This window comes from Nerophis ophidion, linkage group LG18, assembly GCF_033978795.1.
Source record: "Nerophis ophidion isolate RoL-2023_Sa linkage group LG18, RoL_Noph_v1.0, whole genome shotgun sequence".
Lineage (NCBI taxonomy): Eukaryota > Metazoa > Chordata > Actinopteri > Syngnathiformes > Syngnathidae > Nerophis > Nerophis ophidion.
In genome coordinates this window covers 9,126,627-9,153,615 of record NC_084628.1, presented here as the reverse complement: position 1 = coordinate 9,153,615, position 26,989 = coordinate 9,126,627, and the positions used below count along the sequence as shown (strand labels likewise).

Sequence of the window (26,989 nt, the reverse complement as noted above, 5' to 3'; positions counted from 1 at the left end):
ATATTGACCAGACTATAAGACACAATTTTCTTGATCAACGTCTGGAAATGTATTCATGCAAACTAGACTGTGGCAGTGACCATATTTTCCCCATATATTTATTTATAAACTGTCCTGACATATAGCCAATATATACACACACTGTGTGTGTGTTATATATATATATATATGTATATATATATATATATGCCTTGATTGGATTATCCAGAGAATAGTGCTCGATACCGTGGTAGAGCGCAATATGTAGGTGTGGGAAAAAATCACAAGACTACTTCATCTCTACAGAACTGTTTCATGAGGGGTTCCCTCAATCATCAGGAGAAAATCTCCTTGTGATTTTTTCCCACACCTACATATATATATATATATATATATATATATGTATATATATGTATATATATGTATATATATATATATATATATATATATATATATATATATATATATATATATGTATATGTGTATATATATCTATATGTGTGTATATATATATCTATATATGTGTATATATATATATATACGTGTATATATATGTGTATATATGTATATATATATATATATATATATATATGTATATATATGTGTATATATGTATATATATATATGTATATGTGTATATATATATATATGTGTATATATATGTATATATATATGTATATATATATATATATATATATATATATGTATATATATATATATGTATATATATATATGTGTGTATATATATATATATATATATATATGTGTATATATATGTATATATATATGTATATATATATATATATATATATATATATGTGTATATATATATATATATATATATGTGTATATATATCCATCCATTTTCTACCGCTTATTCCCTTTCGGGGTCGCGGGGGGTGCTGGCGCCTATCTCAGCTACAATCGGGCGGAAGGCGGGGTACACCCTGGACAAGTCGCCACCTCATCGCAGGGCCAACACTAATAGACAGACAACATTCACACTCACATTCACACACTAGGGCCAATTTAGTGTTGCCAATTTAGTGTATATATATATATATATATATATATATATATATATATATGTGTATATGTATATATATATATATATGTGTGTATATATATATATATATATATATATGTGTATATATGTATATATATGTATGTATATGTATTTTTTTTGAGGGGGGGGCATGATCATCATATATTCGGGTCAACATGGTAATTAAAAAATGTAGTGGTCAATTGCTCTAAAATTTGTTTGCTACTTGGAGCCACCTGCAGATGACCTAGAAACATTGTATTTTTTATATAAGTGCATAAGATGTATAAAGTGAAGCGTTACAGTTGTAGATGAATATAATATTTTATGTTGTGTTTATGATTGCTACCATTAACAGTATATTTGACTGTATTTGAATAAAGGCACAACGCGTAAAGGCGGATCCTCTTTGGCAAGATCACAAGACAACACCATCCACATTGCAGTTCAGAATGTCGTTGTGTTGCGCTTGACCCAGCTGTCGATGAAACTGTCCCTGTTTCTGGGTCCTCCAGCAGCGGATGTTCTTTCCTAGCATAATGCTCTTCATACTAGGGAGCTGCGTGAGCATGGTATTTGGTAAGAACGTCACCCCAGATCCGAATAAATTAAGTTCCTGCAGAGAGTTCAGTCCGCTGAAAATGTCCGGGCTCAGTGTTTTTAGCTTGGGATTGTTGGACAGGTCCAAGACCTGGAGGCTCTGGAGGCCTCTCAATCCATGTGCTTTGATTTCTTGAAGCTGCTGAAGGCCACTGAGGGTCAAATAAACCAAATCTTTCAGGTGAGCAAAATCCCCTTCCTTGATGACGCTGATTGGGTTGCCATCCAGATTTAAGTACCTTAGTGTCTCAAGTCCCGCTAATAGCGGTATACTCGATAGGCGGTTTGCTGTCAGATTCAGGCTTTGAATGTGCACAAAATTTGCATGCTGCGTCGCCGAAATGGACGTGAGCTTATTATGCGACAGATCCACGCTGAGGGGCTTGCTGTTAACTTTGGCAGCAAAGGCGTCCATGTTGAAGTTCTGTAAGCTGTTGTGGCTCAGGTCAACTTCTGCCAGAGGGAGGCCGAAGAAGCAGCTCGGTGGGAGGCTCTCTAAATCGTTGTGGCTTAGATCCAGAGTCTCCAGGTAACGCAGCTTTGACAAAGCCCTGGGACTTACCTGAAAAACATCAGCAAGGTAAGACACATTTACAAAATAAACTTGGGAAAAAGTAATTACGGCTGTGATATTTTGTATTCACTGCTTGTTCCTTTTACACAGAACCTGGAGAATGAAGGATACATCCAGAACTATCAATGTACCGCCCCGATTTTTAGGTGGGTTTATACTCCTCGCTTTCAATCAATGATTTTCAAACTGACCAGAAACCCAGGAAAGAAAGTGCAAAACTCCTGGCATTAGTAAGGTGTAGGGTGGGGTTGATAAAACGATATCAATATAAACCACGGTAGACACGTAATCGATATCAATAAAAAAATGTGTTCGATAAAACCTTGGATATACAATATACCATATTTTTTGGACTATAAAGCATATTGTATTATATTTGTGTCTTAATGTTGACGTCGCAAAGGCAGTTTATTGTGCATTTTGTGCACAATAAAAGTGTTTGCTATTATCTATATTAACACTCAATAATTAGTGCTGTCAGATGGATGAGCTCTCTCCCACCCCCTCTCTTATGCTCTCTCAACCTCACCCTTCTGCACTTTCAACATTTTTTTCTACACTCGCTCAGATTTCTGCTCTGTTTAGACACAGTGTTATACTTGTATCAAAAAGGCAACCAATTAGAGAACTGGACAAATGTACTCTGATTGGTGGTGCCACACTCTAATGGACAATAATAGAATTGTAGATTTCTGACCACGACTTTTGTTTAAATTCAGTTTTAGCACAGCATTCTTATGAATGACTCAATCCAAACAACTTTCCCGACTCATGGTGTAAATTAACTGGAACCAACAAATGAAGTCAACACGCGGTCGTACATAACGCACCTTCTCATTGAACTTTGTGGACATCATAAAACACGTACATATGTAATTTAAAATTACACATTTAAAGTCAATTACAGTGCATGATGGGTAATAAATAAGAAACACCCGCCTCACACTTTCCCTTGTTCGGCGCATTTTAGCTGCTTCATATTTTAGATTGATGACAAAACTTTAGGAGGTTGTCAGAGAAGTAACCAAAGTAGGAGTCAAACTTTCACATACTCTTAATGTTCAATGTTTTATCGTTTTTACTTCCTATTACATTGTCGTCACGGTCTGACATGGTGGTGGTTGTTTAGGTTGCAGTAGTTTGTTATGTGTTGTTGTTCAGTCCGTTATAAAAAAAAGTTTTGTACTGTGTATTTGTGTGTGTGTGCATGTGTACACATAGGTATGTATATGCTATATATATGTGTGTGTATATATATATATATATATATATATATATATATATATATATATATATATATATGTATATAGAGTATATATTGGTATTTAACATGCAATCTGATTTTTTTTTTTCCCTGTGCGTCCCCAAAGTCAAACAGTTTGGACACCACTGGTCTAAACAAAAGGGCAATGCAGCGAACTCATCCAAAAGATGGCGCTATGGCACAAACGGTAACACACCTATTCAGTGTCTTTACTTGTTTTTTTTGTTAAAAACTATTTGCATTATGGCCACCAACCAAGAAAAATCTATATAAGCCGCATGGTTGAAAGCGTACAAAAAAAGTAGCGGTTTATAGTCTGGAATTTAACAATATATTTTGGGCGGAGAGGGTCGCAATAAAACAGAATTAGGCATGGGTTGGTTGTATGAACAAAGTCACTCGCGGTCCGGTAACCTAGCAAAACAGGAAGTGGTCAGTGAGAAATGGGAGGAACACGCTAAACAGTCAATCGCGTAACAGTGTCAACTATCGTGTTTGGTTCATCATCATCATGATCTTGCTGTCTCGCTTTACATTGAGTGAGAAGAGAAACTAAAAGTGAGTGCTGCAGAGAGCGAAGAAATTGTCGATCAAACAGGAAAAGTCAGCTCGACAGTGGGCAGTTATTTTGAGTTTTTTCAAACGGACCGGAGTCTTTCGCCACGCTCATTTTTTAATTTCAACCGTCCTCCATTCCCTATTTGGATGTACGAAAACAATAAGTAGGAAAAAAAGTGCAGGACTTTAAAACTAAAATAAACAACTAAATATAACGAAAAATAAATCAATAGAATAAATTTAAATAATATTTACTGCATGCATTTCAATCATTACACAAAAATAACAGACCAAATAAAATGTTACACAGACCACATAACATATTGGCAGGAAACCTGAAAAAAATATATATTTTTCTATTGTTTCCATGTCCACACTTTGCACTACTTTGTTACACTTTTGTTACTTAAGTTATTGTTAAGTGTTTATTGTGAGTTCAGTTTGAGATGAGTGTTTTCCACGGTTTTGTTGACATTTCCTTTCTTTTCTGCCTTAAAAGCTGAGGGGATTATAATCGGAGAAAGGTTTGTTTGAAAAACATATTTAACATTTAATATTTTTTTCTCTTGGTCCAGACTTTCCGTAGGTCATACAAAAATTTAAATAATTAACAATGTCTACTAATATAAAAAACTTATATCATAGTACAGTTTTCAGCCATATCGACCGGCTCTTGTAAGCCATGTGAAAAGGGCTGACATTTCCTTGACTGACTCCAGTTCTTAGCCACTTTCACACAGCTATCAAAGCCGTAACATTGTACATTTTTCTGCCTGTGCCTTTCATACAAAACCAAGCGAAGTGAATAGTGGTAATTAGCCGATAGTGAGTGTGCACGTAATAAACAGTTAAAGTTAAAGTACCAATGATTGTCACACACACATTAGGTGTGGCGAAATTATTCTCTGCATTTGACCCATCACCCTTGATCACGCCTGGGAGGTGAGGGGAGCAGTGGGCAGCAGCTGTGCCGTGCCTAAGAATCATTTTTGGTGATTTAAGCCCCAATTAAAACCCTTAATGCTGAAAGCCAAGCAGGGAGGTAATGAGTCCCATTTTTATAGTCTTTGGTATCACTCGGCCGGGATTTGAACTCATGACCTACCGATCTCTGCACGGACACTAACCACTAGGCCAGTGGTTCTCAAATGGGGGTACGCGTACCCCGGGGGTACTTGAAGGTATGCCAAGGGGTATGTGAGATTTTTTAAAAATATACTAAAAATAGCAACAATTCAAAAATCCTTTATAAATATATTTATTGAATAATACTTCAACAAAATATGAATGTAAGTTCATAAACTGTGAAAAGAAATGCACCAATGCAATATTCAGTGTTGACAGCTAGATTTTTTGTGGCCATGTTCCATAAATATTGATGTTAAAGATTTCTTTTTATGTGAAGAAATGTTTAGAATGAAGTTCATTAATCCAGATGGTTTTCTATTAAAATCCCCAAAGAGGGCACTTTAAGTTGATGATTACTTCTATGTGTAGAAATCTTTATTTATAATTGAATCACTTGTTTATTTTTCAACAAGTTTTTAGTTATTTTTATATCTTTTTTTCCAAATAGTTCAAGAAAGACCACTACAAATGAGCAATACTATAACACTGTTATACAATTTAATAAATCAGAAACTGTGCTGTATTTTACTTCTTTCTCTCTTTTTTTTTTTTACCAAAAATGCTTTGCTCTGACTAGGGGGTACTTGAATAAAAAAAATGTTCACAGGGGGTACATCACTGAAAAAAGGTTGAGAACCACTGCACTAGGCCACTGAGTCCGGTATGTTAGACCTTTACAGGAAGTACATTCGGGGACATTACACACTACTGAGCTTTGTGGTCCAGTGGCTAAAAACTGCCAATGAGAAAAAGTAATTACTTCAGCAGAATTATGAGTTCACAAAGACCTTTTGCTCCTAAGCCCACGCCATACCCCAGTAGCACAAGTACTGCGAATTCCGAGGTAAACTGTAACAAGCACAAGCAAAAACATTAAGAAACAGAACGGCATGCATGCAATCAAGATAGTTTTAGCTGAGTGATAAGACGCTTACTGTTCACTCATGCCGTAAATAATTTTAACAGAAAAATACTTGTTGGTTCACATTCATTTTAAGTTCAACCAAACAGGTTAAACCAAAAAATGTCAACGATGTCAACGAAACCCAAACCATAAGGTAGAAATTAAAACAATACGGCCAAGGAGAGCAGTGACACGCGTACAAGTGTGATTAAAGGTCAAAATGCATCCATGATGGTAAGTCAACAACTAGGACTCACCGTTGTAATGTGGTTGCGGCTGAGGTCCAAGCTCACAAGAGTGGTGTACCCAGGACCTGCTAGCATGGTGTCACTGAGTGGGCCCAAGGCATTGGAGGATAAGTCGAGATAGGCAGTGTCCAGTGGAATAGGGATGGGCATGGCGGCGCCGGGACCCAACTCGCTGCAGTCTACTCCTGTCAGGCTGAAACTGTCGAAAAGGCCAAAGTTTTCCACTTCACAACGGCAGCCAGGGTGGCAGTTCTTGACCAAGGTGGAGTGGACACCCGACATAAACAGCAGGCCAAGCCACAGGAAGAGCCCCATTATGGTCTGTAGACAGAAGACATTATTTATGAACATGTAATAAACACATGAGGTCAGACCGGGCGGAATTCAGTGGAACCTTCAGGGATTGAACTGATGTCATGCATAATGTCTAAAAAGACATCAGCCCAGTTAGCATTGAGGGATTACCGCAATATGTTTGCATTTCTTTGGCTTTTCAAAAAGGTACCAGTAAAGGCAAAAAAGCAAAAAGTGATGATCACAGAACGGAAAAAGGAGCTTGCTGCTATGTCGTGTAAGAGTGGCATACTATATTGGTTGTCAGTACTGTGAAGCTACATTGACTTGATGCAAGAACAAAAAAATAGCACACCTCTGCATTGTGTTATTGTGAGGACACTCACTTCTTTGCAAGTAACAATGGTGAGTACACAATATATTATTTAATGAGTTTTATTATTCAGAAGTTGACTTTTTTGTTCACTTCAACAGCTAAGAAAGGCGCTGACACACCTTCTCCATGGCAAATAATTCAAAGGGTGAGTAACTTTGTTATATTTCTTACACTATATAATTACAGTTGTACAATTATTACTTTGCAATGGCTATACACAGACTATGACTCTGGAAAATACTAAGTTAATTTGCATTACTGTGAATGGGGGAAAGTTTTCAAACACAAATTAATTGACAGGCCATGATTCAAACTCTGATTCACGATTTGTTGATGTCTTCTATTCAATAAATCAGGGGTTCTCAAATGGGGGTACGCGTACCCCTGGGGGTACTTGAAGGTATGCCGAGGGGTAAATATTAAATATTCTAATAATAACAACAATGCAAAAATCCTTTATAAATATATGTATTGAATAATACTTCAACAAAATTTGAATGTAAGTTCATAAACTGTGAAAAGAACTGCAACAATGCAATATTCAGTGTTGACAGCTAGATTTTTTGTGGACATGTTCCATAAATATTGATGTTAAAGATTTCTTTTTTTGTGAAGAAATGCTTAAAATTAAGTTCATAAATCCAGATGGATCTCTATTACAATCCCCAAAGAGGGCACTTTAAGTTGATGATTACTTCTATGTGTAGAAATCTTTATTTATAATTGAATCACTTGTTTATTTTTCAACAAGTTTTTAGTTATTTTTATATCTTTGTTTCCAAATAGTTCAAAAAAGACCACTACAAATGAGCAATATTTTGCACCCTAATGCAATTTAATAAATCAGAAACTGATGACATAGTGCTGTATTTTATTGCTTTATCTCTTTTTTTCAACCAAAATTGTTTTGCTCTGATTAGGGGGGACTTGAATAAAAAAAATGTTCACATGGGGTACATCACTGAAAAAAGGTTGAGAACCACTGCAATAAATCACTGACTCGACAACTTTATTGTAAAGTACTGTATTGTAAATGCAGGCAATTAAAATGCGCCCAAATTCCACTCAACTGCTCGTTCACGAAAAGTCACAGAAAAGAGAGTACTTGAGAATCGTAAAAAACATACATGTGAACAATATCAGCAGACCATTTTTATCCAGGAAAACATTACATTGTCTGAAAAAACTTTAAAGATATCAATAAAAAATATGAAATAAAGCCCAGCAACCTTACTTGTACGGTTTGTGCCCTCTTCCTGTCTGTGCTTTGGGTATTATGAAGTGAGAGATAAAAAACTCAGCCCTTCAACTTTAAAAAACACAAAAAAGGAAGAAAAAGTGTGCTCCTTCTGATGAATATGAAAACCAGAGGTACAGAGGTTAAGAGTTATGTAATGGGGGAGAGAAACAAAGAGTCATGGTTAAGTTGTCCAGCCATGACACAGAAAGCCAAAGATAAAATCAACACTCTTGCGTGAGAAACTATAACTGAAATATGAAGCAATACCAAACGTAGTCGCACAAATTATGCATTTGTGATGGATTTAAATAAGATATGGGAGGGGACTGGGTAAAACAAAGTTCCACCCTTCAAACAAATCCACAGTAAAAAGTCAACAAAGTGACAAGTTATTTGATGTATTGAAAAGGTACTAAGGTTATTCATCTGTTCTTATGTAACAGCCTAAGTGCCACTGGATCAACAGTCACTGCAGTACAAAGTCCACTTCTACCGGTTCTTTTGACCCTTCTACTCCAAACGGTCCATTCGGCAAACTGTTTCATGTAACTTTTACAGACATTTAACTCAATATCAAACAAAATAAAAGTTGGTATTTTTTGTGTGTCAATACATTTCGATGATCGCCACACACATCTTGCTGACACACTAACGTCTTCTGGTTGACATCAGTACAAAGACTTTAAAATGCCCTCCCACTAAGCCAACCCAAGTCAAATAACAATCTTAGTTTCCTCATAATGTAATTGAATGTGGCGCGCCGCCACAGTATTTTTATTTCCGCCACAGCATTTTTATTTCCTCCACACAAATACACAAGACACTCAAAAGAAGTCACACAAAGTCTGACGCTATTTTTAACTATTACCAACATGATGATAACAAAGGGCACAATTCCCGTACAAACAATTATGTCTCGTGAGTCAGCGCTTCCACGGACACAGAACACTTCTTCATTCTCCGCCAATTACCTTTCTGGCACGGACGGCGTGTTTGCTAACTTGGGAAAACTGACATTAAATCCAAACCACACAAACATAAAACTTTAACATTGGATGGTCGCTACAGAATGTGTTGATATACAGTTTATATACCCTATTTTTTGCGCACTATTGACAAGTGATGTACTGAAAACTTGATCACCGAAAAAATACTGATCACCGAATACCGCGCTACCGAAACCGGATGTAAACAAAACGCACGCCATTGTTTGTAACGTAGTCAGCATGTCTGCTATGTGGACATGATTTTTAATGGGTAGCCATCTTCAAAATGTGCAAATATTAAGAGGACAGTAGCGGTTTTTAAGCAGAAAAAGTCCAACCAGAGCAACAGCGCTACAGCTTTTTTACAGCAATATTAAGTCATTTAAAAAAAAATCAACAAAGTACATTGTACAAAAAGCAGCAACAATTGAAAATATGGCAAAACGATAAAATAAAATATCCATCCATCCATTCATTTTCTACCGTTTATACCCTTTGAGGTCACGGGGGGCGCTGGTGCTTATCTCAACTACAATCGGGCGGAAGGCGGCGTACACCCTGGACAAGCCGCCACCCTATTACAGGTCCAACACAGATAGACAGACAACATTCACACTCTCATTCACACACTAGGGCCAATTTAGTGTTGCCAATCAACCTATCCCCAGGTGCATGTTTTTGGAGGTGAGAGGAAGCTGGAGGGAACCCACGCAGTCACGGGGAGGACATGTAAACACCACACATAAAGATCCCGAGCCAGGGATTGAACCCAGGACTACTCAGGACCTTCGTATTGTGAGGCAGACGCACTAACCCCTCTCCCACCATGCTGCCCAAAATAAAATATATTAATACTGATTAATAACATATTTGTTTTAAATGTGTGTACAATTTTTTTTTAGCCTTTTTAAAGAAAATCATATGATCGTAGTAAATTATGCAAATTACTAGGTGACGTTATAGTGACCACGGGTAGCACAGTTGCCAATAAAACTGCTTTACTGTAAAGTCGGCCGCCGCCTCCTTCCTGAAGCTTCTTTTTGGAACTACCTCAGGTTGAAAAATGTTGCCAAGAACAATGTTATCAATCATCGCCACAGGAATCTTGGCCGTTTAGGGGAAACACTGAACATTATCATATTCATTTGAGACTGCCGATATGAAGTATCTAAACAAGAAAAACAATGCACTCTACCAAGCTGTCAAGATAGACAATAGAACAAAGGAACAGACTCGGGTTGTCATGACACCAATAATTCAATAGTTGTCATCGATACCTGTAAATTTCTACAATTTTCAATACTTATTACATTAAAAATAAAACAAAACTGAAACCATGTACTTTTAAATTCACTACTTTATTGAAAACTTTTTTCAAATGTCAAGTATTAAATATCAACATCTTTAGGTCGGGAATTTAAATTGCAGTAGCAGTTGCCAAGAGCTATTTATACATTCAAAAAAAGAACAACAGTGGCTTATAGTCTACCATTACATCAAAACAAACAATATTGTGCTGAAAAAAATGGTCAAAAATAGTCAACTATTTTACATTCTCAAAAAAACAGCAGTGGTTTGGAGCGTTTAAGTACATAAAAAAAAAAATTTCATTTAAAATGGTTGTGGTGTTGGGATGCTATCATGTAACTTGTAACGGAATAGGCTAACAAAAAGGCTAAAACATATTTATAGACATTTCTTTGTGTTTTTTTATTTGGATCTACATTTCAGTGTGTTGCCTTTTTGCTCTGTTATTATTGGGCTTCTTGGTTCATTTTATTTCTACAATGTGCCATGGGTTTATAAAAAACCTCTGGCACCTGTGTTCCATGCCACATTTTGAACACCACTGGTTTACGTATTTCACCAGGAAAGCACACTCTTCTGGCTTGTGGTGGCGGATCTGTACTCTCACCAATACGTGTTTAATTAGAGAAAGAAATGCATGAAGCAAGACACTCAACTCTGTGACTTTCATCTCGTTTCACTTCTAATGCACACCTCAATAAAGTGGCAACACAGATCGTTTTTGCTCCGTCTTTCTCTAGCGAAGCAGGTGTTTATTAGGTGTGTTGTGAAGCATAGGATGTAAGTTACATTGTATACAGCCACGGTTCTATTATAATTCATAAACAGGGGAGAAGTGGAAGCGTCAAATCCGAATTTGTGGCAAGCTGATGCAAATATATAAAAACAAAGGTCCATTTTTTTTTTTAGACAGCAGGCTTCTTCTTCGACACGCAAGTCTTATGCCGTGCAGCTACACGCGGGGCCATGTCCAGACGGGAATGTTGTTTTTTTTTTGCCGAGTTGGTTAAAAATACATGTTGAATCAGTCACGACCTGCTGGGACTGCATCACTGGGTGAAAACGATGTTATACATGTGTCACACGTACTGTACATGCATGCCGCTGTAAACAGACAGACAAGATCACGTATTTTGGCCCAAAAATTGTGACGTTTGTTTGAACTCGACCTGAGCGTCCAGACTGCACTCGCACCAGATATATATTGGATTTATGACCACATACGAAAGAGAGCCGAGTAGGATTTGAAAGAATCAGAATTGTACTGTTCACAGTGACATGAAATACAATCAGATACATGTTGCATATGGTTGGGCAATATGGCTGAAAACGATACAAAGTATTTCATATCGGTTGATATCGATAATTAATGATTTTTTTAATGACCTCAGGGTTTCCCACACACCGATGCGTCGGTGCGGCGTCTTCAGTATTGCGGACGTTGTACCGATCCGTTGTGGTGAAGAAGGAGCTGAGCCGGAAGGCAAAGCTCTAAATTTACCGGTCGATCTACGTTCCCATCCTCACCTATGGTCATGAGCTTTGGGTCATGACCGAAAGGATAAGATCACGGGTACAAGCGGCCGAAATGAGTTTCCTCTGCCGTGTGGCGGGGCTCTCCCTTAGAGATAGGGTGAGAAGCTCTGCCATCCGGGAGGAACTCAAAGTAAAGCCGCTGCTCCTCCACATCGAGAGGAGCCAGATGAGGTGGTTCGGGCATCTGGTCAGGATGCCACCCGAACGCCTCCCGAGGGAGGTGTTTAGGGCACGTCCAACCGGTAGGAGGCCACGGGGAAGACCCAGGACACGTTGGGAAGACTATGTCTCCCGGCTGGCCTGGGAACGCCTCGGGATCCCCCGGGAAGAGCTAGACGAAGTGGCTGGGGAGAGGGAAGTCTGGGCTTCCCTGCTTAGGCTGCTGCCCCCGCGACCCGACCTCAGATAAGCGGAAGAAGATGGATGGATGGTTTCCCACACATTCATTTATTTGTGGCGGCCCGCCACGAAAGAATTACGGCCGCCACAAATAGATTTAAATGTTTTTGATTTTTTTTCCCGGCTTTTGACTCGCTCGACCGCTCATAAAAGCAATGGGACTCTGCGTTCTTCTTGGTCATCGCCGCCGCCGCTGACTTCCCCCCTCCACCCCACCAAACCACCACAAATAGATGTGGGAAACACTGGACCTATAAAATAATGAATAGTAAATATCAACACAACCATTGAAAACACTCAAACAATGTGAACAATAAACTCCTAAAATGAAGATGGGAAAATAAGGCATAAGTAAGAAATGCTTAATAAAGTGTAACAAAATAAAGCAAAGTTTAAAAATGTCAACATAGAGAAACCTGAGGATAAGCATTTTCTGCAGGATTACTGCAAGGAAGTTACGGCTGTGTAATATTTATTTTGGTCCTTTATTCTTATTTTACAAATTATGATATGCTGTAATTATTATTTAAATATTATTGGACCAAATGACTTATTTTAAAGTATCACATTTGTTATCATTTGTAAATATTTTTTTATTCATACAGTCCTGAACTTTAGTTCCAACCTGTGGTTTCCTAATACCCTAATAAGGAATGGACAAGCGTTGAAAAGAAAAAAATCAAAAGATGGTCTGTTTTAAAAAATCCAAAAACATGCCATACTGTCGAGGTGACTTTTCCTGTTTTTTCGACAATTTCTTTGTTCTCTGCAGCACTTGTTTTTAGTTTCTCTTCTCACTCAATGTAAAGAATCAACAGCGAGACAGCAAGATGGCACAACCAAATTGACACCGTTAGCGTGTCCCTCCCATTGCTCAATGACCACTTCCTGTTTTGTTAGGTTACCTGAGCACGAGTTTGTAAGTTCATGCAACTAACCTTGCTTTGTAACTTGCAGTTTCTTCCGACGTAAGAGAATACATATGTATTGAACATTTTTATACAACATATTTTTTATTGATATTGAGTATCGATATCGATATCACTCAGCCTTAATGTCACCTATGGGCAAAAAAATCTGAATTGACCCGCAGTGAGAACATAGCCCTACATCAGGGATATTAAATCGGTTTCATCATCATCATCATCATCATCATATCAGTATATTGAAATGCATGTATACATTTTTTATCATAAGAATCATTATCAACTTTGATTATTATTAGTGATGACATATATTTTTTTAAATATGTTTTGGCCAAATAGTAGCAACTCAACATTTATTATGCATTTGTCATTCACCATTGTTAAATCAGTGTCAAAGAGTGTTTTAATATTAATTTTTAGACTTGTTTTACAATATTTCTTTCCTTTTTTTTAATAAAAATTTATTTTTAAAAATAAGTTGTTTAGGCTATATCCATGCAACCAGAAGAGCTTGTCTACCCTGTAAACTGTTATAAAAAACTTTAATTAGAATTATTAAACCAAATAATGCATTGTGTGAATCGGTTTGGATGGGGAACGGTGTCGAATTGAGAATTGATTCTGAATCAAATAGTCACCCCAGGAATCGAAATTGGATCGAATGGATAAGTGTCCAAAGATTCATACCCCTACAGCAGACTATTCCCATTATTCGCTGGGAGTAATTGCGTCAAAATCCGAACACTCTGAAAGATTTTTTGCTACTCAAGACGGGGATAGATGTGCTTCCTTATAAAAGCAGAGACCACATGCAGACTTAACATTGTTAAATAATCTCATCTTGAATTTCAGTGAAGCCATGAAGTTCACCCTTCTTAGAACCCTTTGCTCCATCTGCTCCAGGGGAGGCTAAACGCTCGACACCAGGTGTTCCTTGCGACCTCTCGCCAATAAATCTCCAGTGGTTGTAAGCTTCAAATCACACACATTCTTGAAGACAACAACAGTATTGAGAACAATAACCTACGCCTCCCGCCCTGGGTGAACAATCGACAATAGCCTGTGAAAAAACGCCCAAACACCTTCTCACTTTCTTAGATGTTCTCACGCCTTTTTGTTCTCTGAAAGTGGCGTGACAACTTCTTCTGTTGTTCATCATCAAGCCATTGTCAACAGCATTAATCACGTTACAACTATCCCCACCACTCCCCATCTCCAAGTATATCTCAGAACTTTGTGCCAACAGTTATAAAACGTAATAATCCAGAAATGTTATCAGCGCTAACAAGGTGATTAAATGGCCTTAAGTCATCGGATTTCCTTCCTCTGAATTGACCTAATTTTTGGATACCGTCTGTTAGCCTCTCACACCAAACTCATTGAATTCATCTTTAATTGGCTCACATCACATCACATCACATCACATTCTGATCTTAAGGCGGAAAAGAGCTCGATTAGAAAAACGCTTAATCCTTTGAAAGCTACATGAATGCATGACACGCAATCAAGCCTCGAGGGTTTGAATTAAACCGATGGCGCTTATATATATTGAAAAACTAAAAAAACAATTAGGCCGCAGTGGAGTGCATGGCGGTTAGGCCGGATGAATACATTTATACTGGTGCAGTACAAAAGAAAAAATAACAGTGATCAAAAAAGGAGACATGACCTGATTACTGATTTTATTTTGGACACTCTTTGCCCTAATTGTCTTGAAATATTGTGAATTATCTTTCAAACAGCTAACAATTTAAACATTTTCTTTCGCAGTAACAATAACAGTTTTGCCTTTAAAGTTCAAACCAATCGGTCCATTTTTGTTTTGCATTTTTAAATTTTTTTCCCCCAAAAGAAACTGGACATGTAAATAACCTGCCATCATGATAAAACAATCATACAACCTAGTAGCTGGAGTTGCACTCATTTTAATTAGGGGAGGGCGATTTAGCCTAAAATAAAATTCTAAAAAAATTGTAAATGATAAATAAATATAAATATATAAATAATAAATATATGTATATATATATATATTTATATATGTGTATATATGTATGTATATATATATATATATATATATATATATATATATATATATATATATATATATATATATACATACACAAGGATATATATACATATACATATACACACACATATATATATACACACATTATATATACAGACACATATATATATATATACATACACACACATACATATATACATATATATATATATATATATATACACACATATACATGTGTATATATATATATATGTGTGCGTATGTATATATATACACACATATATAATAATAATAATAACTTAGATTTATATCGCGCTTTTCTAAACACTCAAAGCGCTCACAGAGAAGTGGGACTTAACATTCATTCACACATGGTGGTGGTAAGCTACTTCAGTAGCCACAGCTGCCCTGGGGTATATATATATATATATATATATATATACACACACATATATATGTATATATCTATATATACACACACACATATATATATCTATATATATATACATATATATATATAGATATATATACACACACACAAATTTGTATACACACACACATATATGTATATATCTATATATACACACACACATATATATATATATATACATACATATATATACACATTTATATACATATATATACATACACACACACATATATATATACATACATATATATATACACACATTTATATACATATATATACACACACACACATATATATATATAAAATATATATATGTATGTATATATATATATATATATATATATATATACATATATACACACACATATACACGTGTATGTATATATATACATACAGATGTATATACATGTATATATTCACACATACACACATAAGTATATATAGATGGATGGATGGATAGCTAGGTATATAGATGTCAACATTGTGTATGTGCTGAAAGTTTCATTTATGATTGATGTCTTTGGTAAAAGCTTAAATTTTTTAGGTTTTGTTGACTTTTAGAGTTGCCGAGTCGGTGCTTTTTGAAACATCTGTAGCAAACGTGTGTTAAAGAAATAATAGTAATATCAAGATAATACTTTAATGAGAAATAATAAATGTTAAAGTATGTCAAACAGACCTTAAATAAAGTGATCACTACAAACTCATGCATTCTTCAACTCTGCTCCCTGGGGCAGAAGCGTGAGCTGCATGCTTTTCTCGTCGTTTTGTAAAATGCACTCTTCCTCTCTTTTTAATTACCTGTCAAGGAACTCTGAAGAATTGTTTATCCTTTACGCCAGGGGGTCTAAAACTCAATTTGCCTGGGGGCCACTGGATGCAGACACTGGGTGAGGCTGGGCCGCAAGAAAATATTTCTTAAAAAAATCTAACATGGGGGGTTTGGTGGTAGCAGAGGTGTATATTGTTTCCCGCAAGAGTTAGGGCTGCATGGGATTCTGGGTATTTGTTCTGTTATGTTTATGTTGTGTTACGGTACAGTACGGATGTTCTCCCAAAATGTGTTCGTCATTCTTGATTGATGTGGGTTACACAGTGTGGCGCATATTTGTAACAGTGATAAACTTGTTTATACAGCCACCGTCAGTGTGACCTGTAAGTATGCCTTGCAGTCACTGACACGTGTTTGCGGAAACCTTACAGAACATGTGGCTGAGACTGTATGCTGTATGTTTGATGAAAAGGTGGATGCTATGACTTGTGTTCATAAAAGCCAAAAACAGAAATGTCTGAACGGTACGCTGTTAGTACTACAAGTTGTAGAGGGCGTCAAAAGCTGTGCCAACACGTCACCCATTGAACAATGTTGTTTGGGTGAAAACTGACAGATGTTCGCGGGAATGATGACTCTTGAATGATTGCCTTGAAATTCCGGAGTCTCCCGGAAAATTCGGGAGGATTAATAATTATATGACAAATATGAGGCTGTCAAGCGCCATTCATATAAAACTCGCGGGCCACACTAACACTAAATTTACCTATCAAGGTGCGTGCCGCAAAATAAGGTCTCGTGGGCCGCAATTGGCCCGCGTGTCTGGGACCCCTGCTTTACGCGATTTGAACGATTCGTACAGCCAGACGTGGGTAGTAACGCGCTACATTTACTCCATTACATATACTTGAGTAACTTTTGGGATAAATTGTACTTCTAACAATAGTTTTAATGCAACATACTTTTACGTGAGTATATTTATAGAGAAGAAACGCTACTTTTACTCCACTCCATTTATCTACATTCAGCTCGCTACTGATTTTTATCGATCTGTTAATGCACGCTTTGTTTTCGTTTGTCGGACAGACCTTCAAAGTAGGATCCATCACATACCTGCGTTTCACCAATCAAATGCAGTCACTGGTGACGTTTGACTCCGTTTCACCAATTAAACAGAGCCAGGCGGTCACATGATTTTTTTTTTTTTTTATAAACCTTTATTTATAAATTTCAACATGTACAAACAGTTGAAAATAATAATCAAAGTAAGTACAAAAACAGTACAAAACAGTATACAAAACTTACAAAACAGCGCCAGGGGGTTGTAAATTCAAAGTAACTAAAATAGAATGCAAAAAATATATATATATAAAATAAACAAAGTGCATAGCCATAGGCTCACTCAATCTCAATAAATAGCTTAAATTTGGAACACAGCATCATCGTTTTCACAGCTTTTTGGTTGTTAGAGGTAGAGTGTTTTACTGTAGAGTTCTAAATCTTTTTTAAAGGCACAAAAAACAGGTCGGGTATTGAGAAACTTACATTTATGAATACAAAACTTAGCCAATAGTATAATTAGGTTGCAAAGGTAAAATTCATTTTCAAATTGTTTTTCAATACAGTGTAAAACCAAATGTATATCATTTAATATATATTATTCTTTTAGTTGCTTAAGAGATACTCTTGGCTCTGAATTTGTTCATTGCTATTTTTAGGTTTTTGTGCATTACTTGTTGCCGTCATCATTAAACGAAGAGGTTACTCATCAGTTATTCGGTACTTGAGTAGTTTTTTCACAACATACTTTTTACTTTTACTCAAGTAAATATTTGGATGACTACTCCTTACTTTTACTTGAGTAATACATCTCTAAAGTAACAGTACTATTACTTGAGTACAATTTCTAGCTACTCTACCCACCACTGTGTACAGCCAAACATACGCGAGCATGGGGCTTATTTATTTTTCGAGAAAGGCTCAATGGCACCAAGTACTCATTGAACACAGAGCCAGCTTGGCCACAACGCATTTTCATTTTTAACGTTTTAGAACAGGGGTCTAAAACTGAATTTACCTGGGGGCCACTGAATGCAGAGGCTGGGCCACAAGAAAAGATTTCTTTAAAAAATTGTGCATACTCCTCAGCATGTCTAGTTGTATAATGACATTTCAAATTGTATCCCTTGTGCACCGCAACTTTTTCTGTGCAAGTAAGACACGTCGGGGGCCCCTGTGCTCAACAAAGAAATATTGCATCTCCCACTTTTCCTGGAATTGTCTTTGCTCATCACTAACCTTTCTCTTCACTGCAGATTTTGAAAAAGACATGTTTGGGGTTGTGGAATATATTTGTATTTAGCCGACGCATGGAGAATAATGTTATTTCCGCAATGTGTGCTTTTACTCTCTACACCAACACAGCGGTCGGCGGATAACAGCCGGGAAAATACCAGGATAGCGAGCGCAAAAAAGTGATGGCTCCCGGAGTGTTATCCGGTGCCATATAGAAACATATGTAATGTTCATCGTGTGAGGCAATGCAAATTAAACAATAAAAAAACAAATAACGGTTTGAGTTGGCCCAGGTTATCGGGGACTGTTATTACTGACGGACAGGTGTCGCGTTGTGACTGCAGCCAGGGACGTAAGAAAAAAACTCGTCTTCATGGCAACGTCTCTGTCGCTTTCACTCATTTGCAACCCAGAACGTTGAAAGAGCCATTTTAGACCCAAATAACACAACGCTGTCAAGCGCCATTCACATAAAACTTGCGGGCCGCACTAACATTAAACTTTCATATTAAAGGCCTACTGAAACCCACTACTACCGACCACGCAGTCTGATATTTTGTATATCAATGATGAAATATTAACATTGCAACACATGACAATACGGCCGGTTTAGTTTACAAAATTACAATTTTTAATTTCCCGCGGAGTTTCTTGTTGAATACGTCGCGGAATGATGACGCGTGCGCGTGACGTCTCCAGTTGGGGGGGACATATTAGCGCAGCACCACCAGCGGCTAAAAGTCGTCTCTTTTCATCACGCAATTATACAGTATTCTGGACATCTGTGTTGCTGAATCTTTTGCAATTTGTTCAATTAATATTGGAGAAGTCAAAGTAGAAAGATGGAGGTGGGAAGCTTTAGCCTTTAGCCACACAAACACATGGTGTTTCCTTGTTTAAAATTCCCGGAGGTGAAGCTTTACTATGGATAAGAGGGGTCAAGCGAACATGGATCCCGACCACTTGTCAACCAGCAGGTTTCGGTGAGAAAATTGTGGTAAAAAGTCGCCTCTTACCGGAGATCAGCGGAACTTCTGTCGCGCTGCTGCTGCTGTGACTAATTCCCTCAGAGACTGGCATCAAGACACCCGTGGACACACCCCTCCGACTATCAAGTACTAGATAATCTCAATAAAACACTAGCAACACAATAGAAAGAGAAGGGATTTCCTAGAATTATCATAGTAAATGTGTCAAAAAACATCTGAATCGCTCACAATGCAATCACCTTTTTTTTTTTTTTGTAGTCCTTCGCTATCAATATCCTCAGCCACGAATCTTTAATTCTCGCTTAAATTAATGGGGACATTGTCGTTTTCTCGGTCGGAATAGCTCTTTTTGTTGGAGGCTCCCATTATAAACAATGTGAGGATGTGAGGAGCCCTCACACGGGTGACGTCATCGTCTGCTATTTCTGGTAAAGGCAAGGCTTTTTTATTAGCAATCAAAAGTTGCAAACTTTATCGTGGATGTTCTCTACTAAATCCTTTCAGCAAAAATATGCCAATATCGCAAAATGATCAAGTATGACTCATAGAATGGACCTGCTATCCCCGTTTAAATAAGAAAATCTCATTTCAGTAGGCCTTTAAGGCGGGGGCCGCGAAATAACGGCCCGCGTGTCTGAGACCCCTGTTTTAGAACATCCTGAAAAAGTCACTTTTGGGACGAATATCATGCATTGAAGATTAGGCAGTTAGCCAGGGGGAAGTGACCATTTCAGTCTGGCACATCTCCAGGTCAGATTTCTTACAGCAGTGCGTGCACATTAAATATTCAACTGATTGCTGAATATTTGATGCTATTATAGAAGTAAGCGTTGGCCCGCCCTCCCGCGGCTGTCAATCACATGCCAGCATGTAGCATCACGCCGGGCTAAAGCTGAACTATATGCTGTCATTTTGTGTGTTTTTTTTTAAAAAAAGGAAAAATGTCCGGTCGGTGAAGTCCAGCACACCGGGGGCGGTTTCTTAAAAAACACGGAGGCGAATGAAACCTGATCTGATCGCTGTGCTCCAGCGCTGAAGAAACTTCCCAACTCACCCTCTTAACGTTTTTTTTGTTAAGCCTCTTCTTAAAAGTCAAAAGTTTGGGAAACTTTCACCCTCAGGAAGTTCGAAGTTAGTTTACTCGCCTTTCATCCAGGTCCTCCACGCTCTTTTTCGGGCCTTTTTTTTTTTCTTCTTCTTCTTCACTTCACCGCTCCCATTTTCCAGACCCCCCGCTGAGCAGGGCTCCTTTCTGTCCGGGCGGAGTGTGTCTCTCCGCGGCTACATGAGCTCCCTCCGTCCCTCTGCTCCGTCACGTTCTAACTGTCAGTAGGACACTCGCCTGCTCCCATCCCACTTTTGCTACTGGCTGCCACAAGCAATTTTTCTGAAACACGTGCACTTCCGCTTTTTCCTTTCAGAGTAAAATACAACAACTAACAGTTTTCGCACTTGAAGCCTTTTAAAGTCTCTTCGATGCAAATGTGTAAAGAAAAACCTGCGCAATACAAACAGATTTCAGTTTATTGAAGTGTCGAATTAGATTAATATTGCGATTGTGTCTCTAAATGAGTTGGAATGAGGCAGTAGCTGACGTGGCCAATGCTAGTAGATTTTATGCTGGAAATACTACCACTGATTTCCGGGGTATCCCACAGTTTTGAAAGTTTTCACAGGCAATTTCCATCTTTGGCCACAAGAGGACACTGTAACTTAAACACACTCACTCATTATTCAACCCCTATTTCAGGGGTGCCCACACTTTCTGCAGGCGAGCTACTTTTCAATTGACCAACTCGAGGGGATCTACCTCATTTATATATATCATTCATATTTATTTATTTATGAAAGAGACATTTTTGTAAACAAGTTAAATGTGTTTAATGATAATACAAGCATCTGTAACACATATAGATGTCTTTCTTTCACAAAGACAATAATATAAGTTGGTGTATTACCTGATTCTGATGACTTGCATTGATTGGAATCAGACAGTAATGATGATAACGCCCACATTTTCAAATGGAGGAGAAAAAAAGTTGTCCTTTCTATACAATACCACATGAAAGTGGTTGTTTTTTGGCATCTAATTCATCCAGCTTCCATACACTTTACAAGAAAAACATTGGCGGCAAATTCCGTAGCTTGCTTGATTGACATTCACGGCACCCGAGGGTCTTGTGAGATGACGCTGGCTGCTGCCAGTTCATTATTATGAAAAAATGACAGAGAGGAAGGCGAGAAACACTTTTTATTTCAACAGACTTTCGCGCCGTCCCTTCCGTCAAAACTCTAAAGGCCGACTGCACATTTCCTATCTTCACAATAAAAGCCCTGCTTCATGCTGCCTGCGCTAACAAAATAAGAGTCTCGGAAAGCTGGCGTGCACAAGTGATGTGCACGCCAGCTTTCTGAGGGATCGCTTGTGCACGCCAGTTTTCCGAGACTCTGTATTTAGTTAGCGCAGGCAGCATGAAGCAGGGCTTTTATTGTGAAGATAGGAAATGTGCAGTCGGCCTTTAGAGTTTTGACGGAAGGTACGGCGCGAGAGTCTGTTGAAATAAAAAGTGTTTCTCGCCTTCCTCTCGGTCATATTTTCATAATAATGAATGTCATTTAAGTGACGTCTTGGTGAAGATTGATGATCACTCATTTTTAGGTCTATTTTTTTTAAAAGCCTGGCTGGAGATCGACTGACACACCCCCTGCGCTCGACTGGTAGCTTGCGATCGACGTAATGGGCACCCCTGCCCTATTTCAAATGATAGCGACCGTTTGTAATATTACAGTGGTTCTCAACATTTTTTCAGTGATGTACCCCCTGTAAACATTTTTTAAATCAAGTACCCCCTAATCAGAGCAAAGCATTTGTGGTTGAAAAAAAGAGATAAAGAAGTAACATACAGCACTATGTCATCAGTTTCTGATTTATTAAATTATATAACTGTGCAAAATATTGCTCATTTGTAGTGGTCTTTCTTGAAATATTTTGGAAAAAAATATATAGAAATAACTAAACAAATGATTCAATAATAAATGGTAATTGGGTTATACTTGTATAGCGCTTTTCTACCTTCAAGGTCCTCAAAGCGCTTCGACACTATTTCCACATTCACCCATACATTCACGGCGGGAGCTGCCATGCAAGGCCCTGAGCACGACCCAGCAGGAGCAAGGGTGAAGTGTCTTGCTCAAGGACACATCGAGTGTGACTTGGTTGGTAGAAGGTGAGGATTGAACCAGGAACCCCTCAGGTTGCTGGCACGGCCACTCTCCCAACCACGCCACGCCGTCCCAATTATAAATAAAGATTTCTACACATAGAAGTAATCATCAACTTAAAGTGCCCTCTTTGGGGATTGTAATAGAGATCCATCTGGATTCATGAACTTCATTCTAAACATTTTGTTCACAAAAAAAGAAATCTTTAACATCAATATTTATGGATCAGGTCCACAAAAAAATGTAGCTGTCAACACTGAATATTTCATTGATGCATTTCTTTTCACAGTTTATGAACTTAGATTCATATTTTTTTGAAGTAGTATTCAATAAATATATTTATTAGGGCTGCAAATCTTTGGGTGTCTCATGATTCGATTCAATATCGATTATTGGGGTCGCGATTCGATTATATATCGATTTTTTTTATTCGACGCGATTCTCAATTCAAAAACGATATTTTTCCGATTCAAAACGATTCTGTATTCATTCAATACATAGGATTTCTGCAGGATCTACCCCAGTCTGCTGACATGCTAGCAGAGTAGTAGATTTTTTTTTAAAAGCTTTAATAATTATAAAGGACAATGTTTTATCAACTGATTGCAATAATGTAAATTAGTTTTAACTATTAAACAAACCAAAAATATGACTTATTTTATCTTTGTGAAAACATTGGACACAGTGTGTTGTCAAGCTTATGAGATGCGATGCAAGTGTAAGCCCCTGTGACACTATTGTTCTTTTTTTTTTTATAAATGTCTAATGATAATGTCAATGAGGGATTTTTAATCACTGCTATGCTGAAATTATAACTAATATTGATACTGTTGTTGATAATATTCATTTTTGTTTCACTACTTTTGGTTTGTTCTGTGTCGTGTTTGTGTCTTCTCTAAATTGCTCTGTTTATTGCAATTCTGCGTGCTGCTTGGTCAGGTTTGGTTTTGAAATTGGATTACATTGTTATGGTATTGCTGTGTATTGGTTTGTTGGATTGATTAAAAAATAAAATAAAATTAAAAAGTCGATTAAAAAAAAAAAGAGAATCGATTCGTTTTCGAATCGATTTTTTCACACCCCCCTAATACTTATAAAGGATTTTTGAATTGTTGCTATTTTTAGAATATTTTTGAAAAATCTCACGTACCCCTTGGCAAACCTTCAAGTACCCCCAGGGGTACGCGTACCCCCATTTGGGAACCACTGTAATATTAGATACGTTGAGGTAAGAAATAAAATACTTGTTGCAATTCCAGTTTATGTTAAACTAATAAGGGGTTATAGACGGACAATATAGTGTGAATGTAAATGGGAATTTAGTCAAGGCCAGTTTAGAGCACAATTCTTACACAGAGCAATTCTTACTGCTTTACAGAAAAATAATGAAAAAAATAAAACAATCATAATTTGAAATAAAATCATAAAATATAATCACCATAAAATAATTCCAATTCAAATAAAAACTAAAGAGTTTAAATAAAATACTTTCAGTTGACATATGGAGGATTAAATACAAGCGTTTTCAGCCAAGATGTGATCATTGCCAATGTTGAGACCTATCTCACATCTGCTGAAAGACTATTCAAGATTTTAGGAGCATAAAACACAGCCTCACCATGTTTCGTCTTGACTCTGGGCACCAAAAAAAGACCCCTTCCTGAGGTTCTCATATGGTTCTAATATGTCAAAGATACACTTTTTCATAAGGCCATGTAAAGATTTTTACACAAGCAGAACTGTTTGAAAGTCTATTCTCCGCGCAAAAGTAAGCCAGTGCAGTGACCTAAGTACTGGACTAATATGATCATATTCCCTTGTTCTAGTCAGGACTCGAGCAGCAGCATTATGGATGTACTGCAGCTGCTTTATAGCTCGTTTAGAGAGCCCAGTGAGAAGGCCATTCAAGTAATCTAACCCACTGGAAATAAAGGCATAACTTTATCTTTCCAAATCTGCCTTGGACACTATTCTTCTGATTTTGGCAATGTTTTTAAGTGATAAAAAGCTACTGATGTTATTGACTTAATGTGCCCTGTAAAGTTCGAGTTTAAGTCCATTATTACCTCTATATTTCTAACCTGATTATTAGGTTTCAGGAAAAGAGTCTCAAAGTAACTACTATTGGGTCGCATTGCTTTTGTGGGCCACAGACAATGATTTCAATTGTGTCTGAAGAAATTAGCTGAAGAAAGTGAATCAACAGGCCGACGTTCACCATGCCCTCAGTGACTTGTAAATCTTAGTGTCATCGACATAATGGTGGTAAGACAGGTAAAATCTGCTCGTCAGTGGCAGATTCAAGTCCTGAGGAACTCGCCAGGTCAGAGAATTCGGGGATAATTGAGGAACGAATCAATTAGCTTGTTTGGGTAATCAAATAATTGGACAAGACACACTTAAGACTCGAGCCACATAGCGTATTTTGGGGAAAATAGTTGAAATGAACAACACTTTTTCTGCTTGCCATAATCTTCTTTCTTTCTAATAAATGCACTTCATCAACATAGATAGATAGATAGATAGATAGATAGATAGATAGATAGATAGATAGATAGTACTTTATTGATTCCTTCAGGAGAGTACTTTCGGGAAAATTAAAATGTGAGTATTGATAAAAGAAAATTGTTTTAAACTTGTGGCCGCCGCACAGATCATGGATCCCACATAACTTCGTTCTCATGTGCGCGCAATTGCAAAGGCTGTGTAAAAACTATGTTTGTGTATTAAAACTTTGAGGTACTTAGTGCGGTGCGGATTCTATCAATTTTTATTAGATACTCTCAAACGATTATTCAAGGCAACGAAATATAGACTGAATCGTTTTTTTCTAATCAAAGAAATCGATGAATCATTGCAGTCTATAGTGTGGATGGTTGTTTGTTCTAACCTGGTTCCAGGGATGACCCTGCCTCGAGCCACAGTCAGCTAGAAGGTGACCACATTTGTCCCGTCGAGTCGTTTTGTTTGTCCCGCCAAGGGGTGGCTACCCAAACTGAATTTTTGGGGGGGAAATTTATATGATAAAACCCAACACCAAGAATAGACGTTTGAAAAGCAATCTAAAATAAATAAAGAATAGTGAACAACGGGCTGAATAAGTATACGTTATATGACACATGAATGACCAACTGAGAACGTGCCTGGTATTTTAACCTCAAATAACTATAACATATAGACCAGGGGTGCCCATTACGTCGATCACGAGCTACCAGTCGACCGCGGGGGGTGTGTCAGTCGATCTCCAGCCAGGCTTTTAAAAAAAATAAACCTAAAAATTAGTGATCATCAATCTTCACCAAGACGTCACTTAAATGACATTCACGGTACCGGAGGGTCTTGTGAGATGACGCTGGCTGCTGCAAGATCATTATTATGAAAAATGACCGAGAGGAAGTCGAGAAACACTTTTTATTTCAACAGACTCTCGCGCCGTACCTTCCGTCAAAACTCTAAAGGCCGACTGCACATTTCCTATTTTCACAATAAAAGCCCTGCTTCATGCTGCCTGCGCTAACTAAATACAGTCTCGGAAAACTGGCGTGCACAAGCGATCCCTCAGAAAGCTGGCGTGCACATCACTTGTGCACGCCAGCTTTCCGAGACTCTTATTTTGTTAGCGCAGGCAGCATGAAGCAGGGCTTTTATTGTGAAGATAGGAAATGTGCAGTCGGCCTTAAGAGTTTTGACGGAAGGGACAGTGCGAAAGTCTGTTGAAATAAAAAGTGTTTCTCGCCTTCCTCTCTGTCATTTTTTCATAATAATGAATAATGTGCCAGCGTTATCTCACAAGACCCTCGGGTGCCGTGAATGTCAATCAAGCAAGCTATGGAATTTGCCGCCAATGTTTTTCTTGTAAAGTGTATGGAAGCTGGATGAATTAGATGCCA

At 37.6% G+C, this 26,989-nt stretch overlaps 2 protein-coding genes across 4 annotated transcripts in view; one reads left to right on the top strand and one right to left on the bottom strand.

Moving 5' to 3' along the window:
• Positions 1-1,329: 1,329 nt before the first annotated feature.
• tsku (tsukushi small leucine rich proteoglycan homolog (Xenopus laevis)) lies at positions 1,330-21,233 on the bottom strand. 2 transcript variants are annotated; one of them, XM_061878710.1, is made up of 3 exons: positions 21,023-21,233; positions 6,310-6,621; positions 1,330-2,186 (listed from the first exon to the last, which is right to left on the bottom strand). In XM_061878710.1, the coding sequence occupies exons 2-3, from the start codon at positions 6,613-6,615 to the stop codon at positions 1,443-1,445; spliced, it is 1,050 nt and encodes a 349-aa protein (XP_061734694.1). In that variant the 5' UTR covers positions 6,616-6,621; positions 21,023-21,233; the 3' UTR covers positions 1,330-1,442. The 2 variants fall into 2 exon arrangements, with proteins under 2 accessions (XP_061734694.1, XP_061734695.1); XM_061878711.1 differs by lacking the exon at positions 21,023-21,233 and adding an exon at positions 8,205-8,472.
• Positions 6,233-26,989, top strand: part of gucy2f (guanylate cyclase 2F, retinal) — a 71,937-nt gene continuing 51,180 nt past the window's right edge. For both annotated transcript variants that reach the window (XM_061878706.1, XM_061878708.1), the window contains exons 1-2: positions 6,233-6,999; positions 7,069-7,115. The gene's annotated coding sequence lies outside the window, so the exon portion shown is untranslated. The remainder of the gene's footprint in view (positions 7,000-7,068; positions 7,116-26,989) is intronic.